The following is a 26304-nucleotide window of genomic DNA, read 5'->3' as shown; positions in this document are numbered from 1 at the left end:
TAGCAGGGGACACTTTCATTTTCACGGTCCTGAGTCACACAGCCCATGTTCTGGAGCATTAGATCAGAAACATATGTTGTCATGTTTTCTTCATGTTCAGTCAATGAGGCCTATAGCTTGTAACGTCTGGAATCACTGGGAGTTACAGCAGCTAAACATGACAGGAGGCTCAGAGCACAGCAGTGGGTTCGGTGCATCTGAATCACTCAGCCATAACAAAAAGAGACAGGTAATGTGCACCACTGAGTCCTGCTACACCAGTTAGATCACAAGCTTGTGATATCCTCTGTCCTGTGTATTACCTGCCCTACTTCCCAAACATGTATGTCTATTTTTTTACCGGACACAGACTGCAGAAAGGTATACCACAGATAGGACGTCCTCTTTCTCTACATCCTCTTTCTCTGTAGGACAAGGATCATTGCACTCAAAAACGTTTCAGTGTGTGTTTCAGTCGTCAACTGACAAAGAACGAAGCAATTTGGAGTACCAGACTGGTTGAGACCATTCAGTCCGCTGCGGAGGTTGTGTGTGCGACCGTGGTAACCTAATCACTGCAATCAGAGGAATAAACAAAGCAGTAAACACATGAGTTTACAACTCTCTAGAATGACACTATGTATTCCTGGCAGGTTTATACATACCAGAATGAGGTCAGACACATTCACAGGCACTAACATGCTTGTGCATATAACTGCACATCAGCAAATGGCCACATCCAGCCGCCAGTCACAACTATAACAGGCCTCTTTCACACAAAGTTTTAAACAACAACATCATAATGATTAAAGGGGATGTGTGTGACAGACTACAACATTTTGACTGAGGGCAAAAACAATTCAGTCAGGCACAAAGATAAAGTAAATAGAAAATATAAAAGAGTTGCTGATCGGTTTTCTTCTCCCTGCAGTAAAAATAACTTACAGTTGATCAGAAACTGACTCACAAGTTCCAGGCGGCAGTAAAGGAGGGATGCATGAAAAAAGACGGGGTGAATAGAGGGGGAAAAATAACAAATGGCTTACAACGTGACCGCTCACGTTCCAGGAGTTTCATCCTTGCACTCCTTCACTGTGTCCCACCGTGTAGGTTGAGCAATGAGCATGTTAAGCTGGAGCATTATTTATGAACTGAATCTAAAGAAGACATGCAGAGATCAGCATGAATGCACCAAAAATACATACAGAGTAGTGGGTGCATTACAGCTGGAGTCTTAAGTGGGGGCATATGTTCAACCATGTCATACCCCCCTTGTTAATCAAGAATTACAGGTTATTTACACGCAACACAGATGAATTTGAGAAGTGATGTATTGTGTTTCCTATTATCACTGTACATATGACAAAACAAGATAAAACCTTATTGGCAGTAGTCGTGTTTCCATTTAAATGTATTGAAAACTTTAACACAATTTTTAGCAAATTGGCAAAGAAAATGCAAATGAATGCTTGTTTCAAACCACTACCCTTATGCGATTATTAGAAGTTGATTCATTGTGACAAGTATTAGGTGGTGCCAATTCTCCAGTTGGAAAAGCAGAAGAGAGTGCAACAAGATGACAAAATGAAGAGTGCCATACTCCAATGGTTTCTGTTTGTTTCATGTATTAATGTAAGGGAGGTTACATCAGATCTTTGTGGAGCGTTCATATGGAGGCATGGGAGCGATGAGGAGACTGTCAGAAAATAGCCAACCAGTTATGTGTGTTGAATGTTCGTTACATCAAAACTTATTCAAAAAAAGCCATTCAGCGCATTCGAAAAAGGCAAAAACCACCTCAAGGAAGTAAGAACTTGTTGTGCACAGTATTTCTCAGTTCATCTTTACAATGTGGAAAGAGTATAATATAATACACTATGATTCTCAGATTTACAAGTACAAATAACCAACACAGGTCTCACACCTTTGAAGGCAAATTGATAGTTTAGCAACGCATACCAGGAAAAAAGTATTGTTTACATATTTCTGTGTTTTGTGAGGAAATACAGAATGGCTTCTCCTTTGACATGAGAAGGAGAAGATGATCATTTACTTACTGTAATCCCAAATGGGAACTTTTTTTTTATACTATTTATTTACACACATACAATCTCACACAGGGCTTACAGACATGCAAATGGAGGAGAAATGGTGGAGTGATGGACTGCCACGTCAAAAGCAACTAGAGGTGTGCTCAAGGGCAGTGCCCAGGAGAAGCTACCAGTCCATACTCCACACCATGGTCCGAACTGGTCTTGAACCAGCCACTCTCTGGTTCCCCAGTCAAGTCCCTAGGGACTGAGCTATGGTTGCTGACAGGCTTCAGTATGATTAGTAAAGTCAGCCAGCGGTAATAAACTGATCGACCGATTACGGTGGAACCCATTAAGACTGCCTTGAAGTTACCGACATTCTAATGTTTCTCACAGCTGCACATAACGTATTTCATATCAGTACTCTTTCAGTTAAGATCAAGATCCATCAGCCTCCAATCTCATGAGTAAAAACAACATTATTGGTAGATTGTGCCAGTTTTCTCTAGAATTTAATCAACATTTTCCAGAACTATTCCCTGTTGCTTTAACAGTACTGCTCCTTTCAATCAATGTATGCATGTAGAAAAAGCCGGCATAACACATGCCTGGACAGATAAATACACACACGTGCACACAAGCACACACATGCAAACTGTAATTAGTCCACGGGCTGCTGCTTCCAGTCAACGCTGCAGACTCAGTGCCAGGGTTAGGAGATATTAGGAACATGACAAAGTTCAGCAGAGTTCAGTAGAGCACTCTTCTCAGAGAGCAACTAACTTAATTCACCCCCCACACTGTGGACCAAAAAGCCTGTTGAATTCTGGAGAACAGAAATACATTGACAGCTGAAGCCAGTGATGAATTCAAACAGTGCCAAAGTGAGTTTTGCCAAGGCTGTATAGAACATGAGAGGAGAGGGAACTGAGTGGAAATAAATTACTTTTGTCGTTCTCACTCTAGTTTTTTCTAACCTCTGTTCTTGTTCATAAGGCCAGAAATCCAACCATCTGGTTTTGTTTTGTCTTAGTCTTGAAGACTAAAATACTCACTCACTGGCCCTCAAACACTCACATTACAGTGATTACAATGAGAACATCCTGCTGATCGCAGAGCTGGAAAACAGAAGATCCATCATAAACTCATCAACCAGCCTGCTCAGAATCTCCACCATTTGCTCGCTATCATGACTATCCCCCATGTAGCCAAAAACTCTTTTCACCATCACTGTGATTTACATGCTCACTGACACAAATGACAGTCAGTGACATGTCCCTAAATCAGCAATGCCTAGGTCAATGCCAAACAGCCACGTGGATTTTGAGGGCTTCAGTAACTTTTCCGGATAAAAATATCACCGAATTCCAAACTCTAACAATGGCAATGATTTGTGAGTCTGTGATAAAACAAGTCAGGTCTTAAACATAAAAACCATGTGATATACGGTAATCCTGTGCTAATGTGCTGAACTCAATGCTGATCAATACATCATTCTATCGATCAATCGAGCAATCACTAAAATGCGTGAGTGAAATTCTTATAAAAAAGTTCTTCCTGTTTTCATATACCCGAAATATAAATAGAGCGAGCAGCTTCCTCAAACACTGAAATGTGTTATACACTTCACTTCACTTGAACGTCTGGCCTACAGACACACACACTCACACACACTCACACGGTACATGCATGCACACACTGAGAGAACACATCACTTCCATACTGTATATCCTCACATATATGTAGGCCTTAACATAACCACGTGACCATGCATGTGCACACACACACACACACACACACCCACACACACACACACACACACACACACACACACACACACGAGGAATAAGAATGTGATTACTCTTATAGACTATTTACGTCAGTAAATGTCATGTTTCTCCAGAAGATGTCACAGCACGTTCGTGCAGAAACATAAGTGTTAAACGGTGGCGAGAAGTTGATAAATGTCAAGTGAAATTTTAATGCAGCTTAGTAAAGGCACGATTGATTCAAGGTAAACAACTGTAGCCCTCAGCATGACAATTCAAAACACAGAATTACAACTTTGACAGGGGTTTTGACAAACAGACTACACTAGACTGCAGTATATCTATATATTACTGTGATTATATATGTGGATATACCTGTAACTGGTTATTTATACAACTTAGGCAATTAAAGGACAAGTGTGTAGGATTTAGTGGTATCTAACTGTGAATTTGCAGATTGCAGCTAACTGAACACCGCTCCCGTCTGCTGCGAAACTCGCCAAAGTCCCTATCCACAGTCAGTTTTTGCTTTGTCCGTTATGTGCTACTGGTCAACCACTGACAGGAAGTGACACATCTTTTTTTTTATGATTCTTTAAAAGCCTGTAATGGTGTTAGGAGCAACTGGTACGTATCTCAATTTGATGTAGTAGTGGAACAAGTGAGAAACTGACCAACTCACACACCAACAAAAGGCCTTGTCAACAAAAATCACACATGGTTCTAAGCATAGCATCTGAAGCCTACCGAGAACAGAGGCTTGAGCTCTCTAACAAAAGGTCAGGGTCCTACAGATAGAAAATCCGGGGGGGTGGGGGGGTTGTCCAGGAGCTAAAGATGCTCATAAATAACCAGATGATTGTTATTTTGATTTCTAACTGACAAGCTCACTGGTAACTGGGGACTGCAAGTAGTACCAGGTGAGTAGACATATGAAATCACCAATTTGGGATCTTTAATGGAAATGTAATATGATATATTTTGTTTGTCAAGAAACAACATGGGGCATATGTTTTTTTCTGCTGTTGAAGTGCCTTTAATCAAGCCACTGAACTTAAACTTCTTCTGAAACCAAATTACAAATTGCTTAATGTGGCAAAACTCATCATCTTATAATTAATTTTGGCACCTGGCAAACACTGCAATAATACACCATGTCTCCTACTGAGCCAGATATATTCTGACCTGCTGTAGCCTCCCTGTCTCACACAATCGTTGCCATGTGATGTCATGACCCTAAAAGGCCAAATGTCACATCAGACTCACAACAGGCAGCCGTTAACATAGGTGACTAATGTCACATTGATCAAATGTGTCAAGAGAACTGGGCTCCTTTTTTATCAGTATTGTTGAGAGTCTATGAAACCTGAGTCACAGCGTGTGCTGTAGTCAAGTCCCAGAACTGAATTCCAGGAACAACATTGCTCTAAACACGCACACACTAATCTACTATAAACACATTTATTCTGTATTTAATTTCATAACAAACATAAACACACACACTCATTTTTGTGTCATCAAGATTCATTATATCAATTTAGGACTTTACATCCCTCGGGACAATGAGGATCTGCAACCACGTTATTGATTTACACATGGCTACAACCACAAACAAGACACTAACTATAGCTCAGGTTACTTGGGATGTCAAAGAAACCAAAAGAACAGAGGAATCGGGCGTAGTGTGTGAGGGGAAACAAAAAAACAGATGAAAGTTAAAGACAGCTTAAGATTATTGAAAAGACATCCATCAAAATCAACCAGTTTTTTACTCTTGACAGCCCGAGAGTAGCGCACATTAAACAGCTAAACAAATATAAAAGACAACACATCACACAAACATTGATTCTTGCATGCGAGTTGGCATTCATCAAAAAAGTCTGCTGTACTTTGTGCATAAAGAGCTAATAAACAGAGTATAAACGCAAATTCTGGATGAGATAGAGGATTTACAGTTCCTGTCCACGATGGTCTGGAATGGTTGAATGAACAGCTGAGAAACCAACAGCCAGAGCTGCTGAGCATTTATCCTACATCTGTGATGGTACAAGGACCTTCAAAGTAAAGAAAACTTTCTAAGCCTCTCTTTCTCAAACTACCACATCTGGGATTACAGAACAATAAATCTGTCCGTCCTCTCTTTATGGACTGTATATACAAAGTCACTTTGATGATTATGCTTCTCTAGTCAAACTATTGAGGAGGTACTCTCTGTTTATTTACCACTCTGGGAACATGCTACTGGAGCCAGCACACCTGCAAACAAAATGTTTAAATTTTAAACCACAGCATCACTTTTAATTCAACACAAACCATGTGCCAGCTGATATACAGAGAAATTAGTTTATACTGTAAATTGCAAATATTTACCTAGATGTGTCTAATACGAATAGATAGATATCAAGAAATATAAAAAATATAACTGTAAAAAACATAAAATGTGCTGAATTATTAAGAGAGAATTCAACACATGAGGAAAAACATGTCAAGGATGTTGAAAGAGCTTCTCATGTAAGGCGATATTTTTTCCAAACCACACTATTCCTGTCATTCACCTCCCACAGAGGAGGGCCCCCCGTCATAACTGAGCAGTGAGCGTGAGGAGCTGAAGCCAATGCTGTATGTGTCTACAGATTCCTCAGAGCCTACCAGCTAGCTGTGACTTTTAACAGCCGACCCGTTCCTCCACACTCCTTTTAGCCCACACTGAGAGTGGAGAGAAGAGAGAGCATTTCCCGCTGTCAGCCAGCCACTGAGGGGATAAACTGTGTATTCAAACATGAGGAATTTCCTTAAGTCAAACAACATGCTGCAGAATCAAAGTCATTTAAAAAAACACCAGGGATCCCAATTTTACCAACCGAACATTTTAAGTATTGTAGCTTGAAGAATAATAATAATAGCTGCCCTTGTAGTACTCCATCATCTGGAGTAAATTAAACCCAAAGTGAAACGGTTTACTTGGCAAGAAAAGAGATGGACCAGGATCAACTTTGTGATCAGCAGAATCACAAACAAACAAATCATACCGTTCTGGCCACATAGCTCATGCAAAACCTGTTCTTCTCTCCTATCCTCAACCCTTTAAGCCTCCTGTCACTGCAATTTGCCATCTCTAAGAAGAGGTTTAACTCCAGTTATAATGATGACTTAGATCAAGGCATAATCAACTCTACTATGCACATTCCTAGAAGAAACATTCTGCTCTGTTAGCAAACTAAATCCACTTTGATTGGGGTTCACAAATAGGCATGAAATCCTGCATAACTGAATTGGATGTTGTTTGTATGAAGATTAGCTTGCAGAGAGAATAGGGAATAACTAACGCCAACTGTTGTGGGAGTCGATTCACATGTGTGACTGTCAACAAGCCTGGGAGAAAACCTCAGATGATATAGGATTAATAGCCCTCCCTCATCACTGATGGTAAACCAAGTGTAACACATCAGCACATTGGAAGAAGGTCTTACCCACACAGTGACCGTTGCATTAGTCTTACGGTAACAACAGCTAGAGCAAACCGATTATACTTCTTGGTTTCTGGGTGAGAAACATCACATATCGAAGCAAAACATCAGATTTAGTCATCGGTGAGGAAGAGAAGAGAGAACAGAAGAGAGAAAAGAGAAGAGAAGAGAAGAGAAGAGAAGAGAAGAGAAGAGAAGAGAAGAGTTGTTGTTGTCCACATGTTGGTGTGTTGTCCAGATGTTCAAGTAAACAACACTGAGGACACAAGCAATGGAACATGTCAACCTCGCCTATGACCTGAAGTAATTAATAAAAGGGATAACGATAACCCTTTAAATCTCATTCCATGCAAATTTTTTGTCAAGTGACACATTTCAAATAGAGTTATCTGATCTCTTTGCTTATTCCTCTGTGGTTCAAATATGGCTGAAAGGTTATACTGTAGTCATTAACAGACATTCTAAAAATCCAAATGTGCCAACATGTGCAACTGTGTCTGTGTGTGCGTGGTTGTCAGTCTCTGTGTGCATGCATTAGTGTCCAATGTGTGTGTATGTCGGTTGGCGTTTAACGATATGGATGCGGTGAACCAGCAGCAGCTTCGTCAGAGCGAACATGCAGTAGTGTTTGGGAGGCCAAAACATACATTATATGATTTAAAGACAGCTTGTAGCAGCTGAGGTTTGATGGGCACTGTTTCATGAATACTGTTTACAAGTGAAGTGAATGTTTATGGCAACAGTCACAGTGAGTCACCTACAAACAGACGACATGCAAACTTTAAACTGGAGAATAGTTTGCCACCTAGTCACAGGTAACATTTATCTAAAAGCGCTTGAAAATACAGTCTAAAAAAATCTACAGTACAATCTAAAACTGCACTGACTGATAACGCGAAGGGACACACATTTATATCAGGCGTTAAATGACACAAATAAGTGTACCTGGTTAGAGCTATTGTTTTAGATTTCCAACTGTGAATTCACCATTGTTTATCAAATTTAACTTTAAAAGTCCTGGACGTTAAAGTCAGAAAAAGTCATGTACTGTAACATATCTGACACAGTTATTGTACCTATTAATAGCAGAATGTGGGGGAAACGTCTAAGCCTTTAAATATGCTGATTCGTGGAATTCAACAAACCATTGAAAAGAATTGGATTTTGGAAAAAGGACAAAAGAGAAACTGACCCCCACATGCCTGGAATGATGATTGGTTTTATCATAAGCAAAACACACAAAGAAAAACAAAGGATTCAAGAAAGTAAAATGCTTATTAAACTAATCTGTCACACATTTGTCCTTGATCGTTGTGAATGAACGGTGCTTTCATCTGACACTAAGAGTTTACCAAAGTCTGTGGTTTAGACGAGCTCGGGGCACTTGTCTTATACCATGTCCAAGTTTAATCATGTACTATTTATTATTATTATTATACAAGAGCCAAGATCAAGCAAAGAATCAGAAAATGATCCAGGAGCTACATCTAATAAATTACATCAGGGACGAATAATTCCTCTGAGCTGTGCTTCTGTGCAAAACAATTTTATGACCTACTTCTAAAACTTAATGCAAGTCAAACATTATTGTCCTGGCAGGGAATTAATAACTCCACTCTTGTCCCCCTGTGAGGAAGGCTTTTCTGTTTTTCATGGCGTTTAACAGTCTATCAGATGCATAGTATTTACCTCTCCGCTGCCCGTTTCTCAGTTGCAGTTAGTGTAGGATTACATTACTGAGGATTACAGAGGGGGGGGGGCGAAGGACACCAAAGTGTGCGCTCAGCTGCAGGCGCTCACACAGAAGTGACTCCCGTCCCTCTGCGCGTCAGACACAGTGGACTCATGTGAGGACTCAACACTGGACCAACTTCTGAAAGTGAATGTGGACCTTTTACTCTTTCATCGTGATTTTTCACGCTCATCAAAGTGCAAAAGTTTCGTTTTCTACAGCTGGAGGCGCGGTGAGAGAGAGTGTGGGATAACTCAGACTTGGTTTTTTTTTCTGGGGTAAAATATGAATCTGCTCGTTATTACAATTATACATAGAATATGTACCGTGATTTTCCAAGAGTTTGCATGCACTTTGTTCACTTTCTTGCAATCCTAATTCTAACTATGGGCTAATAGTCTCCTCTTGCCATAATGCCTATAAATAAAAAAATATATAAATATGCAAATAATTACAAATATGAGTTGTAAAAGGTTAAATGAAGTGATGCATGTTTCCAATAATGCAATTTCAAATGAGTTTATAGTTGCATTTTAGTTTAGTTATCTATCTATCTATCTATCTATCATTATTATTATTCATATTTGGAGTAACATTTCTCTCCAGGTGGGTTTCATTAATGGTCCAGGACAAAGTCTAGCCTGCACCCTCCTCATCCGTGCAGCTGAAAGCCCCATCCCCGTTGCACAATGAGCGTGTGTGCCTGCAGCGCTTCATACCTGCGGAGGTGGCTGCTGAAGGCTCTGTTGTTCTTGGCTGCTGTGCTGCCGACGAGCGGTGACTGCCCCAAGTCATGCGCCTGCTATGTTCCCACCGAGGTGCACTGCACCTTCAGATACCTGACCGCAATACCTGACCACATCCAACCAGCTGTGGAAAGAATTAACCTCGGGTGAGCTTTCGCTTTCTTTCCGGCTTTTAGCAAACTGGAGAACTGCAGATACTCTGGGGGAAGAATAATTTATTGATTGATTTAAACCACAGACTGTGAGTTTATGGTTATAAGCAGGGATGACATTACAAAGACAGTTAACTTAGCTACTGCTGTTTTTTTTAACTGAGCTATACAACATCCCTGGTAGAAAAATACTTAACTTAGATAACTGGCTTAACTTAGATAACTAGCCAAAGTTGAAATAAAAAGTCTTTAATTTATTGACCATTACAGTAGTTAGTTAGCATAACTTACATTTGTAATTTTGGTACATTAACATTAGCTCAAGCTAAAACGTGTAACAATTTAACTTAACAGCTGGGGGTGTTAACTAAGGTCAGCTTTATTTATCTAATAGCTATCTGAACTAGCTAACCTAAACTATTTTTAGCTGTAATGTAATATTTATAATTACCAGTTCCTCAGTTCAGGATTTTCAGCTTCTGAAAACTGGTAAATCACCACTGTAGTCGGTTTCTGTTGCCATGGAAGAATTAAAGTCCCGCCCTGTCCTCTAGCTACCAGCCAGCTCACTTCTCTGCTGTTAGCCTCTCCAATATCGGAAACATGGCGCTGGAGTTGTGTGTCCAGTTTTGTGTCTCTTCCTCTCAAGTGTGAATGTGTATATAGACACTATATAAAACACAAAAATAGTTATATGTTCCAACTCTCTTCTGGGGCTGTTGTCAACATTTTTTGCTGGTATGCAAATGTAGGTATGCCATTGCTTGCTGCCTCATATTGCCACTATTTAAAAACAACTAAAACATTTGTCAGCATTTTAAAAACAATAATAAAAATCTATGGTGCACACTCAGGTGTTTTCAGTTATTGTGCCTGATGAAACCTACTCTTAAGGTGTGGTCAGGCCAAAATAGCACATTTTTCCTGCAGATATTTTGACATGTCATGGCAGGATTAGCACAGTTGTAATTAATAACATGAATAATGGCTGCATTCCATTTAGTGTCAGCTCCAATGCCCTGCTTTTGTGCATGCAGGCTTTAACTCTTAAGGAGGGAAAACCTGGACCATTGTTTTATTTTTACAACTTAACTGTGGAGACTTTACATGTTTCTTAACATCTTTCTGCCCGAGTTAAACCTGAGGACAGGTCCAGTTACCCAGTTCAACTCAAAACACCTGTGTGGGAGTGCAGGGCGTTTAACTGAGGTATCTCCATACTTAAAACCAAATCCTCTTGGATGCTGAAAACAAAATAAGTTGCCTTTACTTTGTCTGCATATATACGTGTGTGGTGTGGTGAAGTAAGAGATTATCAAACTATTGACAGTGATAAGCTGTTTATTAGGATACTATTATAAATAGTAGTTGGATATCAGCAATATGTCGTCCTTGGTCACAAAAAAACTTGTTTTCTAATTTCCTGTTTTAGCTGGAAGCCCAGTACTGAAAACCAATGTGGCAATATTAAAGGCAATACCCGGTAACTTCGCTCCATCAAATAGTATGTGGTACATTTGAGCTGAAGAAGTCTCTTTTTCATTTCTCTGATTTTAGGTACAACAGCATAACTGTCTTGAGAGAAAATGATCTTTCAGGACTTGAGAACTTAGAGCTGCTGATGCTGCATAGCAACACCATCCACAGTATTGATGACAGAGCTTTCCAAGACCTCAAGTCCTTACAGGTAAAATCATGTGTTTGTCTCTTGTGAACAGATTAGAGACCCGTCTTGTAATATTGGAGTACAAACATCCTGTCAGCATCCTATGGTTTAGTTAAATACTTGTACACAATGACACATATGTCAAGAATGTGCGGTGTTGTAATGTAATCCCTACATAAAGAGATGGATTCTTGCAGATGATATATAACAGGTGAAAAACATATTAGTTACGCAGTCCAGTACATCAGCACCACAAACTACACACTCAGAAGTTAGAGCTGCTTCAACTCCTCTCACAAAAACCACAAGCCACACAGAAAGAGCATTGTTGTTGGGCTTTTATAGTGGATTGCATTATATTCCACTTTTATTTATTATATATAGATCGGCTGGCTCTCCAAAAACTGACTGCTTGCACTTTTCCAGACTAAATCAATTATTTTCAAATTATACTGCTGTTTTTTTCATTTCATGGTGTCTCTCAATAAAGTGCTGTTCTGTGTTAACATAATTCTTTGGACAAACATCCCCAACTTCTCAATCATGTTCTCACAGGTCTTGAAGATGTCCTTTAATAAGGTAAAGGAAATCAACAAAGAGACGTTCAAAGGCCTCGACAGTCTGCTAAGACTCCACATGGACCACAACCGCATTGAGTTCATTAGCCCAGAGGCTTTCTACGGTCTAAACAACTTACAGTTGGTCCATCTGGAGGGTAACCACCTCCAGCAGCTCCACCCAGACACATTCATCACACTGAGACACAGCCAGGTGTTCAAGGTGTCCTCTGTAAGGAACATCCACCTGTCAGACAACCTCCTCACCACTCTGCCTACAGATATTTTCTCAGGCTGCAGCCACTTAGAGAACATCTTCCTCCATGGCAACCCATGGACATGTGATTGCCGCATGAAGTGGTTCTCAGCGTGGGCACAGAGGAACACAGGTGAGGAGTATGTGTTTGCTTTGAAAGAGTCTGAAAGCATTTACAGAGGTGTGAGGTTGTAACATGTTTACAAGGAGAGATAACTCAGTTTTTCTTAAGGAAGAAATATTTCTTAATATAAATATTTTCCCTTGCACAAATAAAAAAAAAAACTTAATCTAAACCGGTGTGTGCTCTGATTTGCTAGCAGCTTTAATAAGACACATCTGGTAAAGTTGCTAAATGCATTAGTACTTTAATAGGTTATTCTGCTTAGACTTTTAAAGTGTGTTTTTTTTCTCCTACAAATTAATAGTGCATGGAATTGTATCCAAAGCAACAAAGGCATATCCAAGAGAAACATATAAATCTTCAATTGGAGGCAGAGATCAAATCAGAGAACACAAAAGACACAGAAGAACAAAAATTATACCTTTTATTCATGACTTGGTTAATGTAAAAGTCAACTCATAAATTACAATTCTGTATGGTGATGATGATCTTTCCTGGTTCACAAGTTTTATTGATCATAATGTGGAAACTGTAAATGTTCTTTTCTTACATGCAACCAACTAAATGCTAAACCATTTGGTTTAAATGTTTCCAGGTGTGCTGAAATGCAAGCGAGACAGGAGATATCCGAGAGGCCAGCTGTGTCCTGTTTGTGAAAATCCTGCCCCTTACCACAACAGACCTCTATCCCTTCTCCCCAGCGATGCCTTCGCTTGTACCAAACCCTGGATCCTACCCCATCTAAAGCAGAAAAACATCAGCGTGGATGAAGGGGACTTTACTCCAGTTTCCCCCAAGGACTTCATCGCCCCATTAGGCTCCATACAAATGAACCTGACTAACCAGTTTCACAATGATGCCAGTCTGTCCTGCACTGTCCAGAGGCCCTCTGCTTTCGAGAATCTGACACAAACCTTGGAGGAGGACGGGGGAAACAATGTCACCTTACTCACCACTGGCATAACTACATATTTAGTGTGTAACATTGACCATGAACACATACAGCAGCTGTGGCAGATCTTAGCCACCTACAGTGACTCTCCCTTGAGACTGGAGAGAGGCTTGATGCTGGCCAGAAGCCCAGAAATGGTGTACAGGTACAGTGAGATGAAAACAAAGGAGGGAGAGGAAGTTCACACATACGTTGAGGCTGAGATTAAAGCCTCCCCTGCGTGGTTGATGCAGGGAGATGTGAGCTTCCAGCTTGACCGCACTTCTACCACTTTCTCTACTCTACACATTAAGTACCAGTCTGTGGTCAACCTACGTGTGGAAAACACATCACCTAAGAGAGACCGCTATTCCTGGACCATGATCAAGCGAGATAATCAGACCAAGACTGAGCACACTGTACTTACAGGTGGGAGTTAGAGAATAATTCTTAACAAACCTTCACTTCAGTCTACATCTACCTAACCTTTAACTGATGTGTGTGTGTTTTATTTTTTGACATAGGTGGTGTGACACAATTGAACTGTCAAATCCGGGGTGAGCCAAAGCCTTTGTTGGAGTGGATTTTACCAGATGGAAGTAAGGTCAGAGCTCCTTACTCCAGTGAGGACAGGAGGATCATAATCACTGCTGAAGGGAAGCTCACAGTGCGAGGTGCAGATGCCTCCGACACAGGCCTCTACCGGTGCATTGCCACAAACTACCTGGATGCAGATATCCTCGTCTTTCGAGTGACAGTTCTGTCCCCTGATGTGGAAGAGGCTGAAGTTAACGGTGTCCAGCTCTCAAGGCCACTGGGTGAAAATCTGTTTTTTAACTGCAGCTCCTCTGGGAGTCCTGAGGCCTCGGTCCAGTGGATACTCCCCGATCACTTAGTACTGGACAAGTCTCATGGGAACAGGAAAGTGTATGAGAATGGAACCTTGCTGGTTCAGGGTCTCACGGCGAGGGACAGAGGATTTTATAGGTGTTTGGTTTCTAATCAGCTGGGAGTTGATCTGCTTGTGTCTCAGGTGACCGTGACTGAAGAAAGGTCTGAGACAGTAACAATTCTGGACAGTGAGGGATCAGAGATGGAAAACAAGTTAGACTTGTCCTCCACAGTCACCCTCAGTGAGATCCCCTCCTCCAGTCCCTCTGACAGAACTAGTCAGGAATCCAGGACCATCACCTCAGATCGCCCATACCCCAGAATCAGGTCACAGGGTAGAGGAGGTGCTCGAGGTAGACTGGGACAGCGAAGGAGGGGGCCAGTCAGCAACAGACGCATCTGGAGTAGTAGGGTTTTTGATAAAGCTTCCCGGAAAGTGGACCCACAGAAATTTGCTGAATTTATGAAAAAGGCTCAAGATGGATCAAGAATAAAGACGGGCACAGAGAAAGAGAAGGGCAAATATGCTGGTTCAAACACACTTTTTTCCGGTGATGGTGAAATTGGCTCTGGTGAGGATCCTAATGAAGATCATCTCATCATTGTGCCAAGGATAGTCACACCAACAACAGATAATCCACAGAAGGGGAGAATATTTGAGCAAGAAAAGAGGCAGCCTGAAACAACCACACAGACAGGCCAGCGTGGTAATCTAGTAACTACAGAGCAAATTGTTGGTATGGAAACAACAGTCAGCAACTACATTGATTTAAGTCAAGTGACAGAAAACACTAACACACCAACAGCAGAATTTTACATGCAGTCAGATTCTACACCAATCAAATCCACATTCACAAACAATCCAACAGAAAGGCGCGAAAGCCAAAGTGATACAGTTACACCATACAACACAGATCTTTCCACTTTTGATGAGACAACAGAATTTTATGCCATGGAAAGAAGTAATGAGCCACACACAAACGGGCACCCAGTCACCCTCCAACTTACTGTAACGGACACGTCACAAGAAACTCAGCTCCAGTTCTCAGGAGACAAGCCTGCAGAGCCAGAAACGTCCACTTGGGCGGCGCTCTCATTTACCACAGACCCCAATGTCACTCCAATGAGGGATGGCCCAGGCCCAGTGGAGCTAATTGTTCACACATCCACCGACCCAGAAAGCCAGACGACATTCACAGCCGTCACCACCACAGAGAGACAACAAGATGAGATAACCTTTCACACTACCCAAACAATCAAATCCCCACGCCTGCCTGCAGGATCCACCATCATCTCCCGGCAACACATCCATATCATCCCACACAAGAACAGCAGAGGAGGGGGCCGCAGGAGGACCTTCCCAGGCCGCAGGAGGATCATTAAACCCAACAGGATCACTGACATACAGTCCTTCATCAATAAACTTAAAAAGCCCTCAGTGAAGAAGGAAGGGAATTTCACAGTGCCGTATAAAATTGAACTGACCACAGGTAAGCAACCTTGTTTTATAAGCAAACAAAGCTGTTATTAAACGTTTTTCTTGATTGTTCTGTGTGCACTCTTTAGATGTCTGCCCCATTTATCTGTGTTTCCTTTTCTTCTATATTTTTTCTATCAGATTGTGACTGTGATGAAGACAAAAAGAAGACAGCAACCACTGATCTGCAGGTGGTCAAACCAACAGCCAGACCGGAAAGACCTCCCTCTACTCAAAAAACTACAGCTTCTGCCACAAACTATTATATTACTTCAAATGCCCCTTTTACCCATACAGAGTTAAGGCCAGAAGTTTCCAGTGAATACATAACCTCTGCTGATGCCCCTGAGTCAGACCCTACAATTGATCCTTTTTTGACCACAAATAAAGAACCGTCAATCTCCACCACGACTGCTCTTACTACAACTGCTTCTAAAGTTATTCGTGGAAGAATTCCATGGAACAGGCTGTTTGGAAGCAGAGAGAGAGAAAAGATAGTGGCCAGGCTAAGGAGGCCATTCATCACCCCAAAAACCACAACTACTACAACTACAGCAGAAACTACAACAGTGGCCCTAACCACAACCCCTGCTGCTACGCCCACCACCACTGCAAACTCACTGGCTGAACCTGAGACTCTGTCCCCATCCAGACACACAGGGACCAAAGAGGGCTCATTTGATGATGACTATGGAGATTCTTCCTCTACAGATTTTGAGTTCACAACACTGGGACCCAGCTTTCTCGATATAAGTACAACCAGTTCATCATATTACTCCAGGTCCTCCACCACTGCTGAAACACCACCAGAATCACAGACTCTACCTTCCCCACCTACTGTCAAACCACCTTCAGTCAAAAATCCTGATGAATCCTTATCATCTGGGTCCGGGGGACTACCTGATAATTGGTTTGTAATCAGACAGAGACCTGGTGGGACAAGAGGACGGCAAGGTCGGAGAAGGAGGCCCTTTAGGGGGAGAAGACCCTTTAAGAAACCTCCAATCACTAAATTACGTCCTACTACCACAACTGAGGCTTTAACTACAGAAGTGACAACTATGGAAACCACAATGGAGACAACCACACTACCCCAACAGACTGTTTCACTCTACAAGCCCCTGTACACACCATCTAGGAAAGAGGACAGAACTGTTATAGCTGTTTCAACTGACCAAACATCAAAGGAGGAGACTGACTTATATGAGGAATTTGACTGGAGCACATCTAGCATTTTACCAACCTATACTACGACCAGAAGACCTTTGATCCCCACAAACACATTTACCCCCACCACCACATTCTTACCAACTACCACAAAAGAGCCTTACACAACAGCTCGGACCAGAGTCCACAGCAACATCAGGCCACCAACACAGAGGAACAATGGTCGCGCCACTCGTAGGCCACCGTTAAGGAGAATCCGACCTACTGTGCAGAGCGGTGGTGCCAGAGACAGCACAGATAAAGGCCTCATGTTTGACACAATGACCATCCTTACAGCTGAGCAAGGATACTCCAACACCCCTGGCCCATACAACAACATAGGCACACACAATGCCATCTCTAGTGTTTATAATCATGTCACTGGCAATGAAGCTACTAGTTCCAATATCGCTGGCTTTGAACCCACTACAAAAGTCATGACAAGCAAACCTAAGATAGTTGGGGGCAATGCAGCCAGTTTCACTGTGTTATCCAACTCAGACGCTTTCCTGCCATGTGAGGCTGTTGGAAACCCTCAACCAACTATAACCTGGAGGCGCTTCTCCTCAAGCACAGGTACAAAAACAGTTAATTGTTATTAAGAAAAACAAAACATCTAGAAAACGTTCAAGTGTTGGGTGAAAGCATTTTAAAAGTCATGACAAAATTGTCAAATGTTTTCAAATGAAGTGAGACAACTAATATTTTTCACATTGGCAAGTTGACAAAGGTGTTTAGAAATACTACAACATTAACCAAAACAATTAGAAAAACACCAAAATGTACAAAAAACAATACAAAATGTGATAAAGTGAATAAAAACCACAATAGCAGAGGAAGTGAGGTCTAAGAAGTAGCCAACACTACAGTTGATGTTTTTTTCAGTTGTTCAGTCTTTGTGTGACCTTGTACATTGTTTTGGGTGTTTTTTGGGTTGAATGTTTCTAAAAAGAAATTCTCTTTCTCTCTCCATCAGGAAGCACTGTTACCATTACAGGGACGATGGGCAAATATGAGTTGCTGAGCAATGGCACGCTGTTGATCCAGAATGCCAACATTAAGGACCGTGGCCAGTACCTCTGTCTAGCTGAGAATGATCATGGATCAGATAAACTTCTTGTCATGCTCTCTGTGGTGGCCTACCCCTCACGCATCCTAGAGCCAAAAATCCGTGAGGTAAAGTCTCATGCTGGAAACACTGTGGAGATGAAATGTAAAGCAGAGGGTCGGCCCATGCCTGTGATATCCTGGATCCTGGCCAACCGAACCCAGGTGAGGGGTCAAAACACAGAGAAGGGAAGGGCATCAGTATCTGCTGAGGGGACTCTTGTCATTGAGCAGGTGTCTGTTTATGACAGAGGTCATTACAAATGCATCGCCAGTAATCCAGCCGGCGCTGATACTGCTACAGTCCGACTGCAGGTGGTTGCAGCTCCCCCAGGCATCGTGGAGGAGAAACGGCAGCAGTTAAAAGCTGGTGTAACTCAAAACTTGTGGCTGCCCTGCACTGGTCAAGGTAGCCCTCAGCCTACTATTCACTGGGTCCTTCACGATGGATCAGTGGTACAATCTAACAGACCTAACAGTAACATAAGGATATCCCTGTTTGTGAATGGAACACTCCACATTAAGGATGTGACTCGAGCAGACAGCGGGAAATATGAATGTATTGCTACCAGCTCTACTGGCTCCGAGAGAAGGGTGGTGACGCTGACAGTTGAGAGCCAAGAGTCTGTACCTAAAATAGTGGAGACATCCCAGCGCAGGACGCAGTTGTTCTTCGGGGATCAGCTGAGACTAAACTGTTCAGCTACAGGAGACCCTAAACCCAGGATCATGTGGAGGCTGCCCTCTAAAGCTGTGGTGGACCAGTGGCACAGGTAAAATGCCGTCATCAGAGGCAGTAATGCACAGAAAAATAGATGGTAATATTTACAAATGAATTACATTTTTTGGGGGGGATAAAATGGATAAAACATTTCTGAACAGAACACTTTATTGGTTGCAGAGGATTGTACTTCACTTCAGGTTTTAGTAATACGTCTCCATTCATGCACTAAGCACCTAAAGTCTAGGGATTTGCTAATCTGACTTTGAATTGGAAACAGGCACACTTGGAAAACAGCTGAGCTCTTCAGCACAGATTCAAGATTAAAAAAGTGACATCTTAAGGGACCAGTGTATGTGAAATATTTCTGTTTTAATTTAAACAAATTTAAGGTTTCCATATTTCCTCATTTTAGGTTTGCCGCATTGACCGTTTGGGATGTGATGGTTACTAGTTCCATACATTTTGGAATTAGAGAATAGGAGTTAAGGCTAATCAGAATGAAAACATTTAATCCATACAATGATTAAAACCTCAATGAAAACACTTACTTAGGCACTTAGGAGCACAGTAGTTCACTCATCTTTATTTGGGGCTTTGGTCTCATGAAAATGAAACACCATTAGGCTTTATTCCTGATTACATAAACTAAGTTTTACATGTTTAGTAATAAGCAAAATAATTATTTGAAAGGAGGATGACCACACACTAAGCTCCAGCAATTGTATTGTATCACCAATGTTATTCTTCCTACTTTCAAATATGAAAATAATATTTCCATTTTTTGGTTGATCAAGCAAAAAAGTAAGAAAAGAAGAAGAAAAATATAGATATACTATAGTTTATTATAGTTAAGTCAATATACAGTCAGCGTCAGTACTATCTCCAAAAACATTGCATATTCTGTTTTCTTAAAACTAATATTTGTTAAAAAAAGTAAACAGGAACAGGTCACATTTCGAGCACTAATAGAGAAACAGGAGAGTGCCTTAGGAATATTGGCAGTATATATATTACAGTATATACTGTGTCTGTATGCAATTTGTCCTCCCTCCATGCATGCAGCATCAGAGAAAAAACTGCTTGTTATTTTCAAAAAACACATGACAATGCAGTGCTAGTGTTTTTCAGTTCATTGCCAAGGCCTTGACTCTGTTTACTGGTCAGTTCATAAAATCTTCAACCTCCCTAGTGAATTTGTTTGTTTGTTTGGTGTAGGCAGTTAATTCAGGTTTCTGCTGTCATTGTTCATTTTTAACAATTTGAACATTTTCTTTGCGACCACAATGTTCTCATTTGTGTTCTTTTGTGGGGTTTCTTTTTATGTCCCTTTATTTTATTGCAGTAATATCAAAATTCTTTTCTGTTTTTATTTTTTTTTTTCTGACATGACTGTGATGTGTGAAAGCAGAGGACACAGTTTTTTGTAGAATGGTTCACAATGTAATTTGAGTAAATTAGGTTTTTGTACATTATAAAAACAATTAGTTTCTTCCATTTGGAGCGCACAACAAAACCCATGCCATTAGGCCATCACTTTTCAAGATAAAGTGGTGACAACACACAAACAGACATAACTATGAACTCCTCTGTGGATATATTACCATAATACATGCATAGCTCTAAAAGTATAGCCCATGGATTACAGTATTTGAATTCTCTAAATGCCAGTTTTTTAACAGTACAATAACTCATACAATGTCAGCATGTAATTTGTCCTTTGGCCTGCATCATAGTAAATGTTGCTCACCGTTATTTGATCAACCTTTATTCTGTTCTTATTCTGTCAAATACTAAGTCTCTCTAATTTTTTTTACCTATTTTCAGGATGGGCAGCAGAATTCAGGTCCTGGATAATGGTACTCTTATTGTTAACACTGTAAGTGATAAGGATGCTGGAGACTATCTCTGTGTGGCACGAAGTAAAATAGGTGATGATCTCCAACTCATGAGGGTCAGTGTGTCAATGAAGCCAGCCAAGATAGAGCCTAAGCTCTATGGAAAGAAGCAGGTAACTTACGGCAATGACTTAAAGGTCGACTGTAAAGCCTCAGGAGTACCGAAACCAGAGATCTCCTGGGGTCTACCAGACGGTACAGTGGTCAACAGCGCTCTTCAGTCTGATGCCAGCAGTCGAGGAGGACGGGCACGGCGCTATACACTCTTTGACAATGGAACTCTCTACCTAAACCAGGTATGCAATGGCATGTCATTTTCTTCCTTTAAACATCATAGCCTTTTCAAAGGATTTACATTACTGTGTGCTGCCTCTTCAGGTTGGTATTTCAGAGGAAGGGGACTACACCTGCTATGCTGAAAACCAGGTGGGCAAGGATGAGATGCATGTTCATATCAGCGTGGTGACTGCTGCCCCCAGGATACGTCCAACCAGCCAGACCTATGTCAGGGTGAAGCCTGGTGGGAACATCCGCTTTGACTGTGAAGCACTTGGGGAACCCAAACCCAAGATCCTGTGGATGCTGCCTACCCATGATGTAATTGCAGCATCTAATGAACGCTACCTAATGCATGTCAATGGCTCTCTGGATATCAGGGATGTGAAGGTTATTGATGCTGGGGATTATGTTTGCATGGCTCGCAACCCTGCTGGAGAAAATAGAAAAGTCTACAAGCTTGATATCGATGGAAATCCACCAGTGATCAATGGCTACCAGCAGAACAGGACAGTAATCAAAGATGTAGCTGCTAAATTCTCCAGGAAATTAATAGACTGTAAGGCTGAGGGCAATCCCACTCCTAGTATCACTTGGATTATGCCCGATAACATCTTTCTGACTGCACCATACTTTGGCAGCAGGATTAATGTCCACCATAATGGGACATTAGAGATTCGTAATGTGCGGCCAACTGATACAGCAGAGTTCATTTGCATGGCGAGGAATGATGGAGGAGAGGCAGTAATGGTGGTGCAGCTGGAGGTGACCAGTATGCTCCGAAGGCCCATCTTCAAGAACCCCTTCAACGAACGTATTGTGTCTCGCATTGGGAAAACCATAGTTATGAACTGCTCTGCTGATGGACACCCAATGCCAGAGATCATCTGGACTTTGCCTAATGGAACACGGTTTACTGGTGGACCAGACCGTGGCTCTCGCCACCACCTAGGCAACGATGGGACTTTTATTATCTACAATCCTCACAAAGAGGATGCTGGGAAGTACCGCTGTGGTGCCAGGAATTTCATGGGCTACATAGAGAAGCTAATCATTTTGGACGTTGGGCAGAAGCCTTACATCCTGACTAGGCCTAGGGGCATCATACGCAGTGTATCTGGAGACCCTCTCTTCCTTCATTGTCTATCTGATGGCAGTCCCAGACCCAGAATCTACTGGACCATTCCTGGTGGTCACACTCTTACTCGGCCTCAAGTCCTCGGGCGTTACCAGTTACTAGAGAACGGTACTTTGGTTATTCAGGATACCACTCTACACGACCGGGGCAACTACATCTGCAGGGCTCATAGCGATGCTGGGGAGGCTGTGCTCACTGTTCCTGTTGTCATCATTGCCTACCCTCCACGCATCACAGCAGGGCCACCTCCCAATGTGAAGGCAGTGAGCGGTACACCAATCCACCTCAACTGTGCCGCCATTGGGATCCCCAAGCCAGACATCACCTGGGAGCTGCCTGATCACTCAGTTCTGTCAGCAGCAGAACAGGGCCGGCCTATGGGTAGTGAACTGCTCCACCCTCAGGGCACACTTATCATACAGAGGCCCACAGCCGCAGACTCTGGCACATACAAGTGCCTGGCCAAGAACCACCTGGGTACAGACTCAAAGATCACATATGTACGTGTGCTGTGAGAAAAAGACGAGACTGAGGGAGGAGGGTGGCATATCCAAATGTAAACATTAACAGACACACAGTCACTTATGTCTGTGTGGTACAGTACATGTTTTCTCATGTGGATTTGTGAGGATCACAGCTTGTGGAATATTATTAAAAATGTGACAAATGTGGATTAAAAAAAATAAACAGAGCACAAGAAGAAAAAGGAAACAGACTTTTTAAACTGGAAAATTGTGTTTTTTTTAAAAAAGAAAACCCAGCCTGGAGCTAGAAAGTTGTTATTGTAACTTTGGAACTGGGGGTCTGGAAAATCAGAGGTGGTTCTCATTTGGAGTGGTTCTCATGGGAGCAAAAGGGCCAGCGCCTAGAGTCAAACTAAGAGTGATATCTCCGACCAGGCACTGCTGGCTGCACATAGGGATACTATTACAGCACATACAGGCATACTATACAGAGAGGAGGAAATATTTGTGTAAAACATTGAAAGAAAAAAAGGCTCCCAGGAGGGTTTTAATTCTCTTTAGACATTGGCCAGAAGTTATTGCTGTCATGACGTGTTGCTTTGTCCTTTAACAGCAAATGAAAAAGACAGCAGGCACAGTATGTAGTAGAATATATTTCAAGAGCAATTCTTCAAATTTCACAGTAAAAGAAAATAGGTTTATTCAAAAAAATATATGAAGCTTGTTTTACACTGGATACATATCTGCATGGACAGCACAGTGCTCTCATACCAGAATTACATCAGATTTCTTTATTATACTTTTTATATTTTGATGACAGTTTAAAGCAGATTCTTTTATGTCTATTTGCAGTGCAGTTCATTGGTCAAAAAATACAAAAACACATCAGTCTATTGTGTTATACACAAGAATTTACAGTAATGTTATACATTATGCTAATCTGTAATAATGCAGTTTATGTATATCTATTTGTAGTATCTACTTTATCAAAGTATGGAAGAACAGATGAAATAAAAAGGTAAAGAAGGTTCATGTCTTTTTAATGTTTTTATTTTACTTTTTGATACACAAAAATATTTTAAATGAGACGTGTTATATATATGAAATACAGTATATCACTGTTACTGGTACACAGAATTGGCTGTTAGTACTAGACAGCTATTATAATGCTGTTGCAATGAAGGTCATTAGGATTATCCAGTTGTACCTCACCCTATAGGAGGAGGTTAGGGCTGTGGCTGCAGTAGAAATCTTCCAGACACACACAGTTTTAACTTTCCAGCTGTGAAAATAGTTCTTTACCCAGCTCGTCAATGAGCAAGACCCACAGGGGAGCCTTTGATTTTTGTTTGTGATTGTGTGCTGATTTTACTGCCCTCCTGCAGATTAAACTGAAAGGTAATGGAGGATGCTGAGAAAATGGGAAGAAAGTCATATGTTTTTAAAATATGAATCTGTATGTAATTGATCTGATGTAATATTCCTGTTATAAATATATTACATGCAACACAGAAACTCAAATGAATAATGGTGAATTAATGGCAATATAGAGCCTTTTATATAGTGACGTTTGCTTTGTACTTCTTTGGCTACTGTCTGCAGTTTTACTTTTAGTTTTTTGTTCCTAAAGAAACAGTTACAAGTCCTTTTTGAATGTATTCATTAAGACAAATACCCCATGCCTTAGGGGCAACAACTGGAAACAATTTCTCAGCAAATTGCACAAATAGTAAATTACCTATAATGATGCACATTTAAAATAGGCTAAAACTTTTTTTTGCAAGGCCTCATAATGCTCTGGCTTGTAGGTTTTTTTACACTCATCAAGAAAACAATAGAGAAAACAAAAACATGTATATTGAAAAATTAAGGAATTATTTCTGTGTCCCATAAGATAATTTATAAGTAAATGTTAAAGTTACATGTTTAAATTCATTACAGTACATGCAACAGTGGGAGAGACTTTTTTTTGCAAATTCTCAGTATTCTGTTCTTTGTACGTAGCTATTGGCCATATCATAAAACATTTCTGATAAAGACATACCAGATTCTCTTTTTTTGGTGCTGGAGCACTAGGACAGCTTTAAACACACCAGTTAAACAGGACATAATTAATTTACAGTGGTTTCCAATTCCTAACAGCTGCATTTTAATGGACCCTCAAAAGAGGTCAGTGGTTTGTCCTTAAGTGTGTGCATGTTCCAATAAATCAACTTTTGAGATCTCAGAAAAAACAAATTCTTTTCCAAGTTTTCCAAAGTTTAGAGCCAGTCTTAGAGCAGTGTGATATGACCCAGGCAGATATGAGGAAAGAGGGAATTGTCTTCCATAAACTTTGGAATGCATACTTGCTCCATGATTTGAGAGAAAACTGCTTGCACATGTGAACTAGGTGACAATCAAACACAAATTGAACTGGTTAAGTGATGTCTTTAAAAACCAGCGTATATTTTTTATGTGTGGCTCTTAAATGTGAAAGACACTTGATCATTCGATCATGTGCCCTCCGTGGAGGGTGAAGAGTTTATTTGTTCAGTTCTGGTTGTGTGGTTAATGTTTGGAGAATGGTGGCGTTTACCTTCCACTGACTTGGATATTTATGAGGATTTTAAACATGTGATTTTCCCATTTGCTCCTTTCCTCTTGGGTGTTTAAAGGAAAAGGGCTGAAGTCTAACACGTACCATTTGAAATATGGTTTTATAAGAAGCTACTGAAAGGGGGCAATGTGTGTTTTTTGTGCCTGTGTAAATTTCACCTTTACAAGGTCAAATATTCTGTACTTCTGAACCCAGTTTCTGGTCACAGCTGGTGAAGGGAGACATATTAACATAAAGAGTTGCACTACCACCAGCATTTCACGAGATGAATAAACAAAACCTGTTTTTACATTAGATGAGGAAAGGTAAAAGTATGGCCACTCCTTGGCCACCTCAGAGATTGTGGTAAAACAGAACAAATCTGCATTGAGTCAAATGACTTCATTACCCTGCAGTACACCTTCTCCAAGGGACTCACAATACACACAAGTTAAATTATATTTCCTGGAAGCAGATCATTGATCTTTTTTATTCGGATTGCACTACCAACTTTCTACCACCTTACTGCTTAGACCACCAGGACAGTCTTTACCTCAACACTGTTCCCAGACTGCAAGGAAACATTTAACAGCAGATGTTATGTTCAAGCAGTGATTCCTACTATAGTATTCTCAGTTTTTCTATCATCTGTCCATCTCCACTCCAGGGACAAGTGGGAGGCCAGATCTAGCGCTCCAGGGTTTTTATCTTACACATCTTATGCACACTATTATACACTCTATACAAGTACTGATATTGACAGGAGTCAGAAAAATCTGATAACCATACATCGGCAGATAGTAATTTTGTTTAATAAACACACAGTTTTACAAACAATCCTTAGCCTATACTTATCACTTAGATTGTTTTTTTTATTAAAGAATTTGAAAACATCATAAGTGAAAGTTCTTGTTAATAATCGACTGACATACACCAATACTGATCTATCTGCAATAGGCTATACTGGCCAATATACTGGCCTGGCAAAAAACAGATCACTTACATTCGCCAGGTGCTCAGAAACATGTCTCCAAATGAATGCTAATGTTGCTCCGTAACTGCTAAATGGCTCAATCGACAACTGTTTGCTAACACTTTTGTAATATCAATCATATAAGGTGATAGTATGTCAGTGT

The 26304-nt window shown here is 41.0% G+C and overlaps 1 protein-coding gene across 1 annotated transcript; it reads left to right on the top strand.

Moving 5' to 3' along the window:
• Positions 1 to 9015: 9015 nt before the first annotated feature.
• On the top strand, positions 9016 to 24105 carry igsf10 (immunoglobulin superfamily, member 10). Its single transcript, XM_051398730.1, has 10 exons — positions 9016 to 9212; positions 9587 to 9872; positions 11436 to 11565; positions 12100 to 12490; positions 13077 to 13841; positions 13937 to 15793; positions 15922 to 17562; positions 17963 to 18866; positions 20642 to 21008; positions 21091 to 24105. Exons 2-10 carry the CDS (start codon positions 9670 to 9672, stop codon positions 22639 to 22641), a joined length of 7809 nt encoding a protein of 2602 aa, XP_051254690.1. The 5' UTR covers positions 9016 to 9212; positions 9587 to 9669; the 3' UTR covers positions 22642 to 24105.
• The last annotated feature ends 2199 nt before the right edge of the window (positions 24106 to 26304 follow it).

Source organism: Dicentrarchus labrax, unplaced genomic scaffold (genome assembly GCF_905237075.1).
Source record: "Dicentrarchus labrax unplaced genomic scaffold, dlabrax2021, whole genome shotgun sequence".
NCBI lineage: Eukaryota > Metazoa > Chordata > Actinopteri > Moronidae > Dicentrarchus > Dicentrarchus labrax.
Note: the sequence above shows the minus strand (reverse complement) of the source record. Positions and strands in the feature narration are given on the sequence as shown.